General features: G+C 36.6%; 1 protein-coding gene across 6 annotated transcripts in view; it reads right to left on the reverse strand.

Moving 5' to 3' along the window:
* DNM1L (dynamin 1 like) overlaps positions 1-15,341 on the reverse strand; it is a 37,773-nt gene that overhangs the window by 11,121 nt on the left and 11,311 nt on the right. For 3 of the 6 annotated variants that reach the window (XM_017804759.1, XM_017804756.1, XM_017804758.1), the window contains 12 exons: positions 14,857-15,004; positions 8,981-9,019; positions 7,753-7,799; positions 6,639-6,710; positions 5,978-6,064; positions 5,200-5,362; positions 3,762-3,882; positions 3,005-3,136; positions 2,537-2,743; positions 2,217-2,337; positions 717-872; positions 521-610 (listed from right to left, as the gene is read on the reverse strand). In XM_017804759.1, the coding sequence (XP_017660248.1) occupies positions 521-610; positions 717-872; positions 2,217-2,337; positions 2,537-2,743; positions 3,005-3,136; positions 3,762-3,882; positions 5,200-5,362; positions 5,978-6,064; positions 6,639-6,710; positions 7,753-7,799; positions 8,981-9,019; positions 14,857-15,004 (1,383 nt within the window). The remainder of the gene's footprint in view (positions 1-520; positions 611-716; positions 873-2,216; positions 2,338-2,536; positions 2,744-3,004; positions 3,137-3,761; positions 3,883-5,199; positions 5,363-5,977; positions 6,065-6,638; positions 6,711-7,752; positions 7,800-8,980; positions 9,020-14,856; positions 15,005-15,341) is intronic. The other 3 variants (XM_017804760.1, XM_017804757.1, XM_017804761.1) reach the window with 1 other exon arrangement.

A 15,341-nucleotide genomic window follows, 5' to 3' on the forward strand; every position in this document is an offset into this window, starting at 1 on the left:
AATAACTGAAACACTTTGTTTCCTCCCCAACAAGCAGCCCAAATCAGACTTTTATATTAAAACATATTTACTCAAAGCTAGAAGTTGAATTTTTAGTTCTCACTAGCTAAAGGGCACTACAAGTCCCCAGAACACACAGAGTAAGGTCTATAATTTAATTTTCATCACTGCATCCCAAACTTCACAGTTAATGCACAGCTTCTGTTACAAGGGAGGGAAATACACTATATCAGAGAGGCTAGGAGATGTAGAATTGAAGTTTTAGTAAAATTCTTTTTGGGAAATTGTCAAAGGGGACAATAAGCTGAAGAGGAATCTCCCCACCCCTTTGCTTTTTCTGAATCAATATTCTAATATAGAAGAAGTTTCAAATCATGTAGATGTAAAATAACTAGCTATTTAACAAATATAAGTTAAGATTCCTTTAAAGACCTGGGTTCCTGACACTACAAACAAAAGCAACAAGACTCCAAAACCCACACATTTTTACCAGCAAAATTAAGAGTAGATGGAAAATTACCATTTCATTTGTGACAGGAAGTCTTCTACGCAAAAGACAGGTTACTACTTCGACTATGGCATCGTGCAATTTAGGAAACCTCAGTAACTCCTGAAAACAAACCAAAAATTTGTGTGATATGACTTCCCGAAGTTCTTAAGCAAGTGGGGGGACAAACCAACGATTACAAACCTAACTCTAAAACGTGCATTTTTACCTGGGTACTGTAATTACTACAATGCTGGATAATCCTCTGCATTTCTTCATGAACCAGCTCCACACAGCGCAGGCTGGGCTCTTCTAAACGTTTGATTTGCCTTTTTACCAGCAACTCAAATGAAACTTCAGGAACAAACAAGGCAGGACGGGGACCCTGGTTCAAAAGGAGGGAAAAAGCTGCTAAACTGTGAATTAAAACAAGATGCATTTCTAAGCAGCATCTGATGAAGCCCAGAATAAATCAGGTCACAGTGCTCACACCCAACACTCAGAACAGGTCTCAAGATCCGTTACAGGAATAATTAAAAATAAAAGCTATAAAGTTGTTATCTTTAAGACAAAGTCTGTGTTAAACAATGATTAACAAGTATCCTTACAGAATCTTGGGAGATTTCCAGCTACTCCTGTCACCCTAGGCTTACAACTCTGAACAATTCTTTTCACATTTGTGGATCCAAGTTTAATTGAAATTTATTATAAAGGCAAAGACATTTTCTTATTAATTTTGGAGAGAAATATTGCCATTATTTATTTGACACTCCTGGGCATACAATACCACACCAACAAGATAGGTGGGTTTCAGTGTCACTGATTTACAGAGTTTGGGATAATTTCATTTATCACCATTCAGATTAATGCTTAGCTACACACAGAACATTTTTTACCTGAAATTTCTTTTTTTTTTTAATTAAATGAGCTTAAGAAACACAAAGATGTTATATGTCACATATATAAAAACATGACTTCTTTCCTGTTACTAAACAGTATTTTTTAATTTTACATTTATAGAAGGATAGAACATGCACACAGATCATTGCTGCAGAGCACCTCACAAGCTCCAAGACTGTCCAGAAACCTGACTGTCTATCCACACCCAACAGGACACAGCACAAAAGCAGACTGACATGTCTGACACACAAAGTCAAGCTCTAAGGAGTGAACATTCTATACGTAATATTCTACAAAATTTAAAAGTGAGCTTACTGTGTTAATTCTTAGCAATACCAATTCCCATATTCTCAAGAAACCAAATCTGTCATGCAAACACTGAACCATTGCAAAGTTGTGTGCCTTATACAGAATTAAAATATCTGACTGTGTCCTAGCCCATACATCTCAGACTGAGTTGTCATAACTAACAGAAGTGCTAAATGCAATATAAGACCAGAGGCAGTCTTCCATCACCATTTCTGTAATATATAACAGCTTCAGCACAGAGTTGCCAAAGCTGGGCCTGTGCTTTATTTCAGCCTGTAAATAACAGCAAGAAGATGTAACCATTCACATTAAACTCATTCCATATAGAATAATGTCTCCAAATTTGGATATTGTAATTTTTCCACTTAAAGTACGAAAAAATCAGGATTCAGCCTCTTTATATTAACTCATTCAGCTGAGATCGTTAATTCACAGGACTGAAGAAGCACAAATTTGTTGAAACCTTATCTTCCTACCCAACATACAGCCGCAACACTTAGATATACAGAAGAACACTCACAGTAGCATTTCTAATGGCAGTCAGAATATCAATTGTATTAAGGCCACCCAGCGGGTCAACAGATTCCAAAGTTCTTCCAAAGGTCTCATGAAAAATATAGCAGATTCTGGCTCCACCACATCTGAAAGAGTAAAATAACAACTGAAGCAGCAAACAAGAAAAAAGCTCTAATTGCAAGCATTTTTTACAGTTGCTTGGATTCAAAACATGTTTGAGTCTGTTATGCTCCCATGTAATACTATTGCCAATGAAAGCCAGTAAGAGGCACTGGGTCAATCTAACTACTCAGTCAGCATTCTAGGAAAACATTTGGTACTTACAGCTCTGAAGTCTCGATGTACTTTGCTGTTCCTTCAATAGTGTTACAATATTCTGTGGCAAATTTGGTAATAAGCTGCAATAAAGTAGCACTTTTGTCTTCAACGGGTTCCCCATAGCTGTTCAGTAGAGACTGGTACTGAGCAGCTAAAACATTAATTCTGGTTTTCAGTTCTGGCAAGCAATCCCTGATATGATGCATCAGTAGTCTAAAAATAGAAAACAGTCCCTCATTAGCAGGAAGGAAAGGTTTCAGTATTATTACCTCCATCAGAACAGAGAAGAGACAAAAATAATCACCAAAGGAAAACATTTACTCAGAAAAATTACAGTAAATTCAAAAACTGAGAGAATCAGAGTTTGGAATCAGCGTTTTCCTCAGTGCTCTACAGCACCAAAAGAGAAACTAAAGGTAAAAAGAAAGGTCTGCACATATTTCTAACACATCAGTTTACAGGTTAGAGTAATACCTGTTCAGTGTTCTAGCAAGATACTTGGTTCCGTTTCGGTTGGCTAGGGAAGGGTACTTCTTTTGGAGAAAACCATACTCATCACGAATGGAATCAGCCACACTCTTCTTGTTGTTAATGTCCAACTGACTCCTGAAGGGAAAAAGCAGAGTTGCACAGCAGTTAACAGATGCAAAGTAAAAAAAAATAATCACACTTCTGCTTGTCTGGACAGGACATCTAACAACTGATTTTTTTTGCTTTACACACATAACTAACCTTCTTTAGACTTCAAAAGGTTTTATTTTTTGTTCCATGCAGCATAGTCAACAAATCAGTATGGGGAGCAGTTGTACACAGACTAAGCAATGCTTTTACCAAAACCACATGAGATTTGGCCTTGCTAAAGCAAAAACTGAAGTAAGCAGTGCTGTAGCCATATGCAGTTAGCACTAATGTACACGGGATCTGTACTGGATCAGTGCTAATGTGAACAGCTGAGCAGAAGCATTCCTCAAGCTGAAGAACAACAGTGGAAAGAAGTGGTGACACTACAGTTCTTTTGGAAGAAGTGTTTCTACTCCTTTCCAAATTAGCAGCTGGTTGAGTGGAAGAACAAAGGCTTTGGAGAAGTGAGCGACAAGCTCCTCGCTTGCTTATTCAGTTTATTTCAACATTCTCACCTTATTCTTAAAACTATGTTCATGGTTAAAAAGGCTGAAAGCATTACTTCATAGTAACACAGTTTTAAAAATAGCATCAACGTGCCCAGACAGACCTATTCACTACTCCAATGATGCCAAGTTTGACTGGAATCACTCTTCCCATGAGGACATCCATAGCATCAGTGCCAGCATCCATGAGATCCAGCTTTGTGATAACAGCAAGGGTTCTTCGACCTACCAAAAGGAAAAAACACTCACAGGGATGCTTTGTTTTGATCAGAGTAACTAAAACACATAATACAGCAAAGTAAAGAAAAAAGTGACCTCAGTTCATTAGACAGGTAAATACTGCACATCTAAACCAGGAAGGAGGCTAATATCCACAGGATTTGTCTGGGACCTCAATATTTCCTGAGCTCTCGGGTTGAAAAAAAGTGCCAAGAACTTTTTCGTTAAAATATAACACACTTTTTGAGTCTAAAAAAGAAAATAAACCAGCATCTCAGCGAAATCAGTAAGTTCTTGGGTCTTGAAACTTTCATGTGAGGCTAACTACTTTAGTAATTCAAGTTCTCCTTACATACCACTACTCCTACTGAACCTGCAACATGATCTGCCGCTCCAGACCTTTAAGTTTCAGAATTCTAGGAAGTGATCCAAAAGACACAGTCAATTATCTTTACAGGGATAAATTAAAAGAGGTCTGTTACCTTGAACTAGGAAAATTTGACTAAGCAGACTGCCAGCAGAGGTTATGTGGCAGACAAGCCAAAGCAGATTTGGAATTTGAAAATAAACAATAAATGTTACACTTTATTGGAAGAAAAATTTGAGGGTAAAGCGTAACACTAAATTTTAGCCTAATTTCTGTATATCTATTTTCCAGGTGTACTATTCCATATTCTTTCAAATCACACAGTGCCATTTGTTAGTCAGTGGTGCTGACAGCACTTTCCAAAAGCAAAAAGCAGGCATCTAGCAGCTTCAGATCTGTTCCAAAGTAATTAGGAGGTAAATATAAAATGATAATCCTCTTTTTAGATTAAATCAAATCAGTCAGTTCTGTCACATAAATGCAGGGCATAAAAATGGATACTAACAGTATATGTTAATCTTAATTTTACTAAAGTCACTTAACTAACAGCTAGACAGTCAATTGTTAGCTGCAGAACAGGATGGTGTATTTTCTCTACTAAAATAAACAACACTGAACAATAAAACACGAAATTGCCCTAACAGACCTCTGTAAACTATTAAAACTCTGAAAACCCCCCATATTCTGTAATATCATTTGCTGCTGTGAAAACAGAAGTAGCTCTTATGACTACATGTTCATAAGCCAGAAATCTGTCAGATATTAATTCATCCCAGCATTTCCTGAGTTGCAGACACTGCAGCAAAAAGCCTTTAAGAAAATATAAAAATCGTATTTTCTAGGAGACGTGGTGACATTTGCTTTTCTTACTACATTTTGCCCAAACAACTTCAGTTTTACTTTAGGATCTAATTTAAAGAATAAGTTGAGTTACAGCATCCAGTTTTGCTGCTTACCATCTGGATCCACCTCACGTGCTATTTTAAGTGCTTCTGAGGTGGCCATGTCTGTGTTAGCGGCTGTGACTGCCAGAATAATCGAGTTTGGGTTGCTGATGAACTGAAGGATTAGCTCTCTTATTTGAAGTTCAATGTCCTTAGGCTGATCACCAACAGGCACCTAGAGAAAAGCAAAACAGAACTGTTCAAAATTGTGTGTTTATGTCTGTTTGAGACTTGGTGTCCAAGAACCACCTGCACAACTGGCAGAGTCGGGGGGGTGTGCACGGGCAGGGAAAGTAGTCATCCTGTCATCTTCATGTCACAGAAAATGATTCCATAGAAAATCTGAACAAACAGGACCTCAACGTTTCCTCTAGCATATCCTCACTTTGTACAACTTCTTACACAAAACACACATGGCAACTTCTGGAGGAGCAATGTGGAAAACATTTTCAAACTTGCCAAATGCTCATCTACCTGCAGGAACAGCTCTGAGACTTGGAGCACTACCTCTTCTCTGAAAAGGAACGTGCAGCCCACACAACGCTTCCAATGGGTTGTATATAGAAAGAGGAAGACCTTAAGCAACTCTACATCCTACATCAGCAAAGAGCATCACAAACCCAAATCTCACACCAGTGAGACAGTGATGTGTTGAATTTATATAACACTATTTAAAGCTGAGGAAAGCTGTCTATCTAACAATACAGGATAATGCCAAAGAGTGAACATGCACACCTTGTTCAAAAATACCGTTCACAGTGAGCCAGAAAAGAAGGATTCTGCACCTTACCTTTGTCATTCCAGGTAAATCCACAAGAGTCAGATTCACAACATTAGCTGAAAAAATCTTAAGATGAATAGGTTCAGGACTGATCCCCTAGAAATATATTAATAATAAAAAATAATTACTGTACTGGGTTATTTAAATGCATCATTGAGAAAACCAAAAGCTGTAGTTACATACTAGAAAACTTTCTTTCATCAGACACCCACATGGCAAGGAAAAGAAGCCAGACACATCTGTCAACTAATTTCTTTGTATTTGGCAGCAGCCCTGTTTTCTCCATCATAAAATGCAAAAAAGCTTTTATATGTGAGCGATTATATAGATATGCAAGAATAGAATACTCAATTTTATAATTACACATTAAGCCATATATGTGGAAAAACGAAAGCAAGTTTAACTAAAAGCTCATTTTTTGCACTATTATTACACAAGTTTGAAGTAAATTAACAATTCTCTGTCTTTTATCTGAAGTCATTTATCTCGTGGACACAGTGAAAAAATGTCAAGATAGCAAGTAGCGTTGCTTGCAGCATTGCATTGTTAATTGTTTTCACTTCTGCAAATGTTTTCACTTCTAGTTGCCAAAACTGTTTAAAAAAGGTTTAAATAGAAGTTTAAACAGCAAGAGAATTTATGGAAAGACAAAGATGGACAGTACATTTACCTTATTATTTCCTGAAATCCTCTCCGTTTCATTTTCTATTTCCTGACGAATTTCATCAAAATCTGTATAGATCTGAAGTAAGGAAGAAACAAAATGTTTAAAAATCAAAGATAGCATCCAGTTACCTAATTGCAAAACAATGCTCTCTTCTCCAAGAGACAGTGAAAAACTCTCTTAAGTATACAGAATATGAGAAAAAATAAGAATTGCTATTAGCCCTTAAGCTGATGTTAACAGGAATCATCAGAGCTAAAAATTACAGAAATTGGAATCTGTTAAACAGTATTTACTCTGTTGACTAAAACTATGAGATGGCAGTTGTTAGCACTTTGATGCATCAATGTCAGATACATTATTAACTAGTGTTCACCTAAAGAGAATGCAAACACTTAATTCCACTTAGAACCTAATTGCAATCCTTTTAAGTTAAAAAAACATGTAGCCTCAAACCCTTCTCATCTTGAAGAGAATAAGGGCAGAGTTTCATTTTCACATTTTTCCACTCTTGTCAGAACTGTTCTCCTTCCACCAATCCAAAATAAGTTAGCACAGAGCTACCCTTGCACAGGTTCCCTCTGCAATCCTCTCTAGCTTTCCTTCCATTCCTAGCACTGTTTAAAGTAATAAACACTTATGTAATTCATCTGCCAATAAGAGTATGACTTTCTTCAAGAATTAAGCTTTGACTCTCTTATTTAAGTCCTTGGTCATCTCAGCTTCTGGTCCTCAACCCTGATGCACATTCTTTCTTTTTCATAGCTTTCTAACAAATCTCTGAAGTTGCCAATTCTTCAGTGGACTGAAATGACTTGTGATTATACATATCCTTGTCTCTGCCATGTCCATTCTAATTTTGCCAATGTACAAAACAGAATAATCAACAAAATAAGGTAAATAACTCAGCAGAATCAATGACCTACACAACAGGTATTTTGTGTTTCCAAAAATTTTCTACTCATAAAAAGCAAAACACAAAATCCTCAACACTCTGCCATATAGTGTACAGGCAGAATAATCTCCTTTTTGGGAAAGTCAAGGAAAGAGATAACAGAATTACATATATATACATTAACATATTTATGACAGTGCTACTCCATCATCAGAGTAAACATACCTTATTTTTGGTATGAAGAAATTTACCCCATTCTGCAGCATCTACCTCTGAAAACAAAGAATTGATACATGAGGAAGAGGAAGTAGATGTTTCAATAACATTTTTCCAAGAGCCTGACTGTTGAAAGCTACAATGTGATTTTATTTTTTTAAAGCAGTAAAAGAAAAATTAGTTAGCTTTCTACAGTTAGATGTTAAATAGCTCAGTATAAATACATTAATGATTCTGCCTATTGAAATCTCATTACTATGTTTAATTTGTCTCTCTTACATAAGGTCCACCTTCCTAATTGTGACTGAGCCAATCAGCTGTCCTACAATCTTTCAGAAATGGTCTAGTTCAGCAAATATCAGCTTGTAACAGAAAACAAAAGAATTATTAGCAATAGCTTAAAAAACCTGGAAAAAAAAATGATGGCTTGTAGCTTCTTTTCTTTTACCATGCAAGCAAGATCAAATTTCAGCTGAAAGAAAAAGTTAGAAAAACCTGTGGGACCAAAACCAAGCAAACAGAAAATACATAAGAATTCTGCATAACAAAGAAGCCTTAGGAGAACATGTCTCTTCCCAAATCTGTCAAGGACCAAACATCTTCACTCTTGCAGTCACCACATTAAGTCCAGAATTACTTGGGGGCTGTGCAAGAGCAGTCCCAGAAACAGCAAAGGAGGTTTTGTCAATTCTTGCTTCGTAGCAAAGGCAGCAGTTTGAGTCACACTGTGAGACAGTCACACTTTCACAATTAGGTTTCCAAGTACTAGTGGTAAGTTCTATTTCCAATTTTTAGTTTGTGGTCATTTCCTCTCTGCTCCCTGACACAGCAATCTGCTCTAGAAGAGTAGTCTAATAGAAATCTGGCCATTTGGCAAACACACAGTTTACCTACAATCAAGTCATCCTTTGAAACATTCTTTTCACTTAAGTTGAAATTCAAGATACTGATCAACAAAGATTTTTTTAAAGGATTTGGGAATTCAAAGTGCAGGAAGCTCCATGAAGCAGCAACGGGCACAGAAGAAAAGCAAAAATCATCTCATTCTAATGCAACAAGGTCAGAAAACTAAAAATCAATCAGATCACAAGACTCAGCAAAATAATCAATCAACACAGGAGCTGAAGTGTAAAAGGAAAAGTGTAATCAACAATAAAGTGGCATGAAATGTATGTGGTTAGTGTATATAAGCATGCATTTTATGTGTAGGGAGAAAAAGCAAGTGGATAAAGGCAACCTTTAGAAAGGTGTCTTGGATTTTTCCATGTAGCAGGGTCTGCAGTTAAAAAGAAACAGCATTGAATGGTATTTAACAGTTTTTACATCATAATTAATATAGCATTTTATTAACTCTCAGTACCAGATTCTATTAGGAAGATCACAAATGCAGGCAGACAGATGTACATGCTATTCTAGTACTGATGAGAGCATGTAACATGTTAACACTATGCACACAAATAAGATCTTAACTAAACACAGATCTTAACTAAACACAGATAAACGATGCATATCAGATATTCTATACAACGAGTTTACTTGATGATGACTATTATTGCCATTCCCCTAATTCCAACAGCTCACAACATATTTTATCTCAGCATAGAAAACAGCACCATTAGGGCTCCACAAAGCTGAACTTCTTTGGTGAAATGTTTCTTAACACTTACTCATGGCAAGAACCAGAAAGAGTAAGAAAATATTTGTAATGTCCTGGAAGTAAGATTACTGTATGGGAAAGAAATCTGAGGTTTTGCATCAATATTTCTAAGACTCCATTAAACAATTACATCAGTTCTGAGACAGATTTAAGAAGAGACAACATAGATATGACCCTTCTCAACCTTTAATTTTCTCAAACTATTTATGGAAATCTCATTACAAAAAAAAAATTATTGAAGGGTTGTTGATGAATTTACAGCTCTATTTTTATGTCATGTCTGCACAACTGCATGAAAGTGCAAGCATCAAAACAAGCTGGTGAAGATATTTTTCGTTCGTGCCTGTTTGGTACAAAATGCAAGTAGCACAGCAACAATCACCTCATCCATCTGGAAAGCTCAGAACATCTGGAGAGTTATTTTAATGTCTTGCTCAGATGACTAAGTCAAAGGCATGTGTATCATCAATGGAAATATGCTGATTCTGATGGACTGCATCCATCAAGGAAAAGCTTTTAAACCCCAAACTTTTATCCTTATGTTCTGCAGGCATGTGAGCTATAAGAAACCATCATTAGGAGGAAGCTTTTGTTTGTCTTGGTTGATAAAGAGCCAAAATTACATCTCAGTCTCCAAAGCGAGTGCAAAATGAAAAGGTTCCTTCCTTTGTTACAGGTTATTGTACAGGTTTAGCTTATTTACCGTTCAGAGGAAGTAAAGCAAAATGCACATATAGGAAGAAACTACAGTATCTTCAGGATTGTATTGCTCGTCTCCTCTTAAAAATTAAATCCAAGAGAGTAAAGAGAGGCATAAAGCCAGGAAGAAAAATATACAGCAATATACTGCCACTGTTACATTAGGAAGATATGGACCAAGCACTCTCCTGTTCTGTCCCTCCTCAGGAGACGATGTCCTTCTCAGACAAACTGTTTCAGTCTTAAATTATTGGTTTTGTAAGAGTATAGGAATTTGCAGCTAGGTACTAGGCTTGGTTCTATGTACAAATAAATGAGTTTTTTCAGTATAATCTATCAACTTCTTAAAATATCTTCAAAGGGACAGAACAGGAGAGTGCAGTATATTGAATATCTCTTTTTTACTTGGCTTTGCAGAAGCACAGGAGAAAAAGTTTGCAATCCAGTTGGCGTCAAGGATAGAAAAAATGGTCCAAGATGCATTCAAGTCAGAGACACTGCATTTTAACTTGCTAACACCTACGGAAAAATTTCCCAATTGATCTAATTTAACACAAAGGATTTGCATTACTCTAAATGAAAAGATGCTCAAGGCAAGGAGAAAATATTTTAATTAGCCTACATTCGACAACTCAGTGTTCTGGTTTACATGCAGAACAATTTTTTTATCACTAGTTTAACTGGTAAATCAGTCTTCCCCCAGTTATGTTACTTTCTGGAAGCTTTTCAGGCAAAACCTTGAGGTGAATTAATCATCTGATTACATCCAAGATTCAATGCGAGATAAAAGTGTGACATTTTGGTCATTATAAGAATCAGTACTAGAGATTTTAAGAAATTAATACAGCAGCTGTTAAGAATAAACAGATTCTGCCTTTCAAAAAACAAAAACAAACAAACAACATAAAGACAACAAAAAGAAAAAAAAAACAACACAAGAACAAACAACAACAAAAAAAACCCACCACATCTTCTAAATAAAGCAAACATCTTTATTCTTCTGGCTTTTCATATCTTGGAGTAAGACCTGAAAACCTTAATTAACACACAGGAAAACTAGACGTATTACAGTATTTTTCTCAGGACTGCCATCCACCAAATTGTACTTTTTATGTCCTACACTACAATACTCCTTTAAGAAGCTCAAATACAGTACAAAGCTTAGTAACTTTAATTATTCATTTATCTCTTCTCCCTTTCCAAAGCAGTAGAAATGTTATTCATACACAATGGGAGCACAGAGAAACTGTTCAGGGTCATAAAAAGCCACCACCACAGAAGATTTCTTGCAGCATGAGAACTTCCCAATTACTAAATTCCTAGCTTTCCAGTTTCCATATCTTCACAGCTTCTGGATCCAGAAGGTGACCATCTGAACTCTCTTTCTCCCCTTACCCTATCACCTCATCCTTTCCTAGCTCTATTCCTCTAAATTAAAAATAAAAAGCCAACTTGTGAAAAAAACATGCACACATCTTCCAATCCCTTCTGCATGTTGGACCATTTTTCCCATCCCTGACACCAAGTGGATTGGAAACTTTTTCTCCCGTGCTTCTCCAAAGCCAAGTACAACAAAGCAGGTCACACTGTTCTGCAGCTGGGGCTAAGAGATTCCCCTCTGATGTACAGAGCAAAAAAGCTGACAAAACAGTTCTGATTTATCAAGCAACAGATCTGTATTAATTATTCCTGTGTTCCATATCAACTCTATCTGTCTAGAATTTGAACAACGTTCAGTTTCCTATCTTAGAACCAAAAAAAGTCCAAAACCTATAAACACTTAACTAATTTATCACTGATAAATCACCCTCTTTTTTTCTATTTCTGAACTAGTGGGTCAACTACCAGAATAGATTTTGCTACAAGACCAATTTATTAATTGACAAGACCAGGCCCAGTTCTCTGATTAAGTCCTGTTTCTCTTGCAACTGGATCAGAGAACACCCCAGTGTGGTATCACCACATCAAACACACCATTTGTTCTGAATCACTAGAGCCTAACAATAAACAGCAAAAGCACAGTGAGAACATTTCCTTCAGGCCAGATCACACACATCTCTGTAGAATATATATATCAGTCTGAAATATCATGGTATGAAAATAGAGAACTTTGTATTTAATTGAAAAATTATCTCTGTTATTTCCTGACTGTCTTGATTTATTGCAGTGACCACAGTACAAAGGTCTCACATCGCTCACCACTGACTTTGAGGAAAAAGCAAGGACGATCTTTAGTGCTGCATACTAAAAAATTAAAGCTAGTCCAACTGTCTGGCTGTAATTTTTCTCAACAATCTTTCCAATGTGCTCCCAAGAATCAAAAAAATACGTTTTAAAAAATCCAAAAGCAAAAGCAAAAAACTTCCCAACCAATCCAACAAAAACCCTAAATTCATACGAACTGATAGTCTTTGACAGCTCACATGCGTCAGACGTCAAAATTAAGCCATTGGAGAGACACAATTTTTTTCCTCATAGCCATAAAGACAAGGCAATTGTCCATGCTTAAATGACAATAAGCACAGCAGTCAAAAGTGCTTTGTGTTAAAAACAGGGAAGATGCAACCACTCCAACAATGGTAAAATTTAAACTTGTAAGAATCACAGACTAGTACCTATTTCTAAATGGCTGTGTTAATATATAACACTAGTAGATATGTAGATCAAGCATTAGGATGGATAAAGGTGACAACCACAAAGCAGAAGTCACAGAGACAGTTGTATAAAAGTATCTGTACATACAGAGAGTTCAACACCAGCATTCAGAAAGCAGCATGGCAAGACTGATAGTCTCTTGTCCAATATTCAATTTGTAACGAAGAAACCCCTCATCTGGACAAAATCCTTTTCTGCAAGACTATTTCCCTCTGGGAAATCCCAAACACATATTCAACCCTATCTCAACATCCATCTCATACAAAGAAAATTATGACTTCTAATGGCACAGTGACTTATTAAAATGTCAGGCAGCACAGCCAGGATAAGAGGTTGTCATCCTTTTTCTTTCCAAGCTAATTGATCCCATCTTCTCAGGTCTAACAGGACAATCTGAACATACACTAAACCAGATCAGTGAAAAACCATTTAGACCATGATTTGCCTGAGTTTTGGAGAGAAGAGGAATTTCAAACTCAACTGGTAAATCATAAAGGTTTCTCTATTCTTACTAAACAAGCCCACATCTCTCTCACAGGAACAACAAGATGAGATTATAACACATACATCTTGCATATTGATTTTTTTTTCCCTAAAAAAAAAAATCTAAATGGGCCTCTTAAATAATAATTTAGTCCAACATCCTTATGCAGTATCCTCAGATCAAATGCAACCTACAACAGAAAGGCTCTGCCTTGACTCAGAATACTTTAATTACAAAACCATCTTTTATACCTGTGAAGTTGCAGAGCAGAACGAAGTAATATTTTACCCTACAACTCAGAATCAAAGCATTATGAAAAGTACTAGAAACTATACACTGCACAATGCAAGCAATGTAAAACCACATTTAGAGAGAGCAAATCTGCCATTTCTAAAAGGTTGCCCTGAGATTCTGATTCTCCACCCTTGGCAGTTTTCAATACCCAGCTGGATAAAGACCCAAGCAAACTGCTGTTGAGTTCAGAGCTGGCCCTTTTTTGTGGAACAGATTGGACTAGAGACCTTCTGAGATAATTTCCTACAATTGTCCTACAATCTCTCCCATGGATTGCACACTAAAAGTTCTTAATTATTATGAACCCTAATTGTGTTCTCTGCTTGTTTCAATAACAAGCAGAGCTAGAGCTTAAACCTTTAAAAGGGCACAGTGTTAGTAACTGTCCTTCAGAAATCACACACTATAAATATTGCAGGAAAACAAATACTGTACAGAACTTCTGATAGCTTGACTTATTGTCACTAGAAATAAATTCAGAAAAATTTGAACACAATGAGAATTAATAATTATAGCCCCAAGTTCATCACACCAACAAAACCTGTGCCCTTTTTACAGTCTACATCAAGGAGCTAAGATTTATCTTACAATCAAAAGGTCAATATGCCCCTGCTGCTCTTTCCTAAAATCAAGAGCACTAGTTGGTATAGAATGAGCACTGAAAGTCCCAAGGGATAACTGAGATCACTTTCTTGATCTGATGAAGGATAATATAGAAACACTACAGAAGACAAGCTTCAAACTGGACAGCCTCAGAACATTTAAAGTGCTGTTCTTGATGCCTTGGAATCCCAGTGGGGCCCAGTCAGGTGGCATCTGTAAGCTACAGAACATGCCTATTTAAATCCTGTTTGCATCTACTACAAGTTTGTTTTCATTCCTCCTTCTTCTGCTCCATTCAGAAACTACCTCATTCCTAACCTCCTTCTAAAAAGTCACTCATCCTCTGAATGAAACACCTTATTTATACAGCAAAAGAGGAGGGGAAGAAAAACACACACACAAAAAATCATGTTCTCTACACTCTACACAGTTAGCTTAACAAGTGAAATGCTTTCTTTGGCCTATTTTTCTCAAAAGCATTTCCTAAGAACAGAAAAGCTTAAAACACTAAGGATACTCTGAATGTCCTAAAGATTTTGACTTCATGACATTTGCTAAATGGACAAAACAGATGTGACAACAGCTGTGTTTTCTTCCAAGCAAATTTTAAAAAATACACTTGAGTTTTAAGATCACAGCAACTGATTTTTCAGTTAAAGGAACAAGAAAGATTTTAAGTCTCTTTCCAACACGGCAAAACATGCTGTTGGATCGCACTTACCATTTTCATCTCCAGCTCCTTTCCGACCATCCTCTGGGGAAACATGAACCAGCTGCAGAATAAGGGGTCTCCGGGTGACAACTCCCGTACCTCGTGGGAGCAGATCCCTTCCCACAAGACTTTCCAACACAGAACTCTTTCCACTGCTCTGAAAATTGGAATACAGCTACATTACTTTCTCAAACATAAAAATGCTGTGATATTTTAGTTTTAGTTTGCTTTCATCTAACCTGCAAACAGGCAGTGAAGGATACAAGTCTGCTACAAATCAGTAACTGTCTAAACCCACTCAGGATATTTAAAAACCATGGGACACCTAAAAAACATGTAGATAGATATATTTTCTATCTCTTAAGGCTAAACCACATACGTAACAGCTTTTTTCAGAAAAATTAATATCCTGTTTAGCATTTTCTACCACAAATATTGAACTCTCCAGATACAAAACAGACCATTATAAAGCAAGCAAAATATATTATGCAACT

This window comes from Lepidothrix coronata, unplaced genomic scaffold (assembly GCF_001604755.1).
Source record: "Lepidothrix coronata isolate B3197 unplaced genomic scaffold, Lepidothrix_coronata-1.0 Scaffold10, whole genome shotgun sequence".
NCBI classification, from domain to species: domain Eukaryota; kingdom Metazoa; phylum Chordata; class Aves; order Passeriformes; family Pipridae; genus Lepidothrix; species Lepidothrix coronata.